This window comes from Carassius auratus, chromosome 8, assembly GCF_003368295.1.
Source record: "Carassius auratus strain Wakin chromosome 8, ASM336829v1, whole genome shotgun sequence".
Lineage (NCBI taxonomy): Eukaryota > Metazoa > Chordata > Actinopteri > Cypriniformes > Cyprinidae > Carassius > Carassius auratus.
The window spans coordinates 27,473,213-27,477,480 of NC_039250.1; the positions used below are offsets into that span (position 1 = coordinate 27,473,213).

The 4,268-nt window shown below is 37.3% G+C and overlaps 1 protein-coding gene across 2 annotated transcripts; it reads left to right on the forward strand.

The window, feature by feature from the left end:
- The first annotated feature begins 2,705 nt into the window (after positions 1 to 2,705).
- On the forward strand, positions 2,706 to 3,893 carry LOC113106796 (C-type natriuretic peptide 3-like). 2 transcript variants are annotated; one of them, XM_026268820.1, is made up of 2 exons: positions 2,706 to 3,165; positions 3,246 to 3,893. In XM_026268820.1, exons 1-2 carry the CDS (start codon positions 3,079 to 3,081, stop codon positions 3,537 to 3,539), a joined length of 381 nt encoding a protein of 126 aa, XP_026124605.1. In that variant the 5' UTR covers positions 2,706 to 3,078; the 3' UTR covers positions 3,540 to 3,893. The 2 variants fall into 2 exon arrangements, with proteins under 2 accessions (XP_026124605.1, XP_026124604.1); XM_026268819.1 differs by having other exon boundaries at positions 2,710 to 3,165; positions 3,243 to 3,893.
- The last annotated feature ends 375 nt before the right edge of the window (positions 3,894 to 4,268 follow it).

Genomic DNA, 4,268 nt, shown 5'->3' on the forward strand with positions numbered 1-4,268 from the left:
CAAAATTTTTTTTCAAATTGGTACGTTTCTCCAGGCCTCGAAGAAATATAGAGCTGAGTATCATCAGCATAACAGTGAAAGCTAACAGTGTGTCCTGATCATATCTCCCAAGAGTAACATGTAAAATGTGAAAAGTAACGGCCCTAGTACTGAGCCTTGAGGTACTCAATACTGCACTTGTGATCAATATGATACCTTTTCATTCACTGCTATGAATTGATGGCAATCAGATAAGTATGATTTGAACCATGTTGCATTTCCATTGATGCCAGCAAAGTTTTCTAGTCTATCAAGAGAATTTTGTGGTCAATAGTGTCGAATGCAGCACTAAGATCCAATAGCACTAACAGAGAGATGCAACCACGATCAGATAATAAGAGCAGGTGTAACTCTAAGGAGAGCAGTCTCAGTACTATGATATGGTATAAATCCTGACTGTAAATCCTCACAGATACAATTTTTCTTTAATAAGGAATATAATTGTAAGGATACTACCTTTTATAGTATCTTGGACAGAAAAGGGAGATTCGAGATCTATCTATCAGAATTTGATAATACTGTTTTATTATCCCCCAGGGTTCAAAACCTAGGTCAGGTCACCATGACAAGTACTATCTGTACATGACAACTTGCATCATTCATGTTCTTAGCATGTTGCAAATTAATAATAGCTAGATTAAATGTTAGGAGTTTGCTGAAATCAATAACCCTATGAAAAAACTATTAATGCTCCCAGCAAACTCCACTAATAATACTTCACAGGAGAAACAACAACAAAAAAAAGAAGAAACTTTGTCTCAAAAAAAAAAAAAAACTAATTTTTTACTCGTTTTGATTCTTTAGCTAAGCTGCTTTTGTGAATAGTGGTGTCAAACATGCCGTATGTGAGCAGCTAAAGCCTTCAAACATTTGAGACTCGCGGCAAAATCAAGGGAGGGAGGGGTAGAAAGTTTAAGATGAATGCATCTCCTCCTTCTAACATGGCTGCTGGTTATACTCAGGTTTGGAACATCACAAGAGGTTTTATCTAACCAATAAAGGGCTGAGGCTGGTTTCCACTCAGCATGAGGAAGACAGGTGGCCCGGGCTTGACTAATGATCTCTTGCTTGCTTTCCACTGGAGCACAGTATGGAGGCAAATAGGGACTGATTAGCATTTTAGCTGCCATCGGCATCTAGCGCAGTTATTAGGAAAACAGGTCATAGGCCATCTGGAAGATAACCTTCCCTCTGCAAGTCTAATGATAAGTGGCTGTAAACATTTTAAAGACTAATTGTGATGTTGAAATGTTTTATGTTGAATTAGACATTTTTAAAAGTATGAAAAAATAAAATAAATTCTAAATACTGAATAACTTTTTTTTCTGATCATTTTCTTTGTAACACAGTTGTTATACATTGTGAATATGATCTCTTTTAGCAAATAAATGACATTTGGAACAGACTGCAGTGCAGCCTGCCATTAAAATCTTAATTAGCCCCATTGGCTTCTCATCAGGGAAAGTGCAGTGCTCAGTGAACTGTGCTTGAAGTTAAGAGCTGCCTGAATGAAATATGAGAGAATATAATAAACGCAGCCGGCAGACAATGTGAACGTAATGAGGGACAACGATGGGTTAAAGCTGAAGTGTGTCATTTCTGAGCCACTAATCACCAAATCAAATGTGAAAACAATGCTTGTTTTCAAACAGGTTTCCCAAATGGTCTGCCATTGGTCGCATGGTCTCACAACAAACTCTCACTATTGGCTGAGACAATGTTGCTATGCGAGTCCCAGGATCAAAGACAATGTTTTGATAGAGCCACAAAGTCATGGTGTTGTTTACACTTTTTGAGGAAATTAGAGAGCATTTTCTCATTGGCTGAAAAAATTGATTGATTTCCATAGTAGTGAGATTTGTGTTGTACATTTTTGTGATTGGCATATCACTGTGTTTCAAACATTTACCAAATAAAGGTGGCCACAAAGCCTGTCATACATATGAGAACATCAGCTTAAAACTTGGATTCTGTGGTTCTTTCTATTGTTTGAAGCTTTCTGAAGAGACATTTATTCTGTTTTGTTGGGTCATCTTTGTGTTTAAAGAAAATTTTGCATCACTACATAAAAATCACCTTGAAAACAAGTGAGGGATCTCTTTTGAGAAGACTCACCAAGACTGAGTTAAGCATGAAATCCAGCAAACTGAACTGACAGACAGTGGCTTTACCTCCTACAGAAACTCAGGCTTCCAAGGTGTCATCGTGTCACTTCCAATGATCTAGAATAAATTCAACTACAAAGAGTATTTGTCTGTAGAAATGAAACAATTTGGGGGGAAAATAAAAATTGCAGGACTGTAGGATGTCATTTGTACATGAAAGATACACATATGCTGCCCTCAAAACCTTTGTATGCTGCCTGGGGGAAGCAGTGTTTTTCATAGTTAATGAAACGTCTCTTCTTAAGTCAAAATGAGGTTCTAGCTAGTCAGAGCTTCTTGCCTCATTTTAAGACCAAGAAAACAGCCAGAAACTGACCTGCTTCAAAATAATCCAACTGAGATGTGTAGATCAACAAAAGTTTCCCAGAAAGTAAAATACTAAACAAATAAGGCTGCACACTTTATCAAAAATCATAGCTAAAAGTTTACTAATAAAAAAAAAAAAAGAAAAAAGAAAAACATATTTCTTAATCCAAAGGTAACTTGCTTTAGCAAAGTGTGTAAGATTAAATGTAAAAAGGGTTGGATAAAATGCTGTACACTCATTTGGATATTGCTTTCTCTAAAAATAAATAAATAAATAAAAAAACACTGGGATGAGACGAGTGTAAGTGTGCACTGAGGCTATGGACTGCACCTCCATGACATAACACCACATGATGTTCTGCGCACTTGGCATCTAATGCTTTGACAATTGGAAGGAGCCTCCTGTACGTCACCATTGTGGTGGTCGATCCTGATGAAAATGAAGAGCCCTCCCCGTAGGGTTTGCGGGATTTTCCTGGCGAAATAAAAGCGCGCACCTGGACACGGTGCTTGTGTACGAGCGTAGATTCCAGGCAACCGCGCACAGCCACCACCAGCTTCAGCAACGATGATCTCCAACAACATCTCTATTTTCTGCGTGTCATCACTTCTACTTTTAAACTTGGTCGGTGCCAAACCAGTCACCAGTTTACAGGTGAGTTTTTCAGTCTTAGCTCACTCTTAAACGTTTGTTAGAATCCGACTAATCATACATGTATGCATATTTTATAGCAGAGTCTTAAGCAGTTGTTAGATGAAGAAGTGAACACGCCGTTTGTGGAGTCGGGGGAGTCGGTGATGGAGCAGAAAGATGCGAGATCCGAGAAGAGCGCGCTGGATGAGCAAATGTGGGAATCAGATGCGCGCAACTCAGCGCTGGCTGGAAAAGATAGCGCCATCGAGCGTCTTCTAGGCGACTTGCTGTCCACTTCCAAGCGCTCCTGGAGTCGATTCAAGAAAGGCGGGCTGAGGAGCTGCTTTGGGGTCAGACTCGAAAGAATCGGGTCTTTTAGCGGACTCGGGTGTTAAGTGGAGGTATGTTAGGAGATGTTGGCCAAATATAAACATGGAACATTGCTCAAACGCGTACTAGAAATAAAATAAGTCATGTCTTATTACTTCATGTCATGTCACTTCTTGCAGGTTCGGTCTTTGAAATACTCGACACACTAAAAAAAAATTAAAAAGTGAAAAAAAGAAAAGTGTTGATTGAAGGTTTACAGTAGATTTGTGTTCCGGTGATGCTGTATGTTTTGGTCATTATTTATTTAAAATTTTGACATGTTAATAGTTTGTATTTGAAGATTCCATGACTGCTGCTTTGTACCGTTGGATCTATTTATTTAATTATGTATTTATGTATTGTCCTCTATAAATCCAATCGTGTTATAGATCATGTATATTGTTGCAAAATAAATATTTTGCATAACATGTGTGTCAATGTTGTTTAAACCTAAAGTGAGTAAATTTGGCGATGAACTTACAAGGTAAATGAATGCATATTTAATATATTAACATGATGCATATGTTCATATCTTAGTTTTTTTTCCATTTAAATGGATAATGGATTATTAATAATAATAATAATAATAACAACCACAATAATAATAATAATAATTTAAAAGATAGTTTAGCTATTTGCAAAAGTAAGTAGTTTCATTAGAGTTTTTAGTATTAACTTTTACCACGAATCAATCGTTCAAAAGTGCCAAGATGGCAAAAAGGGTCTATTTCTATCTGAGCTAACATAATGTAAGT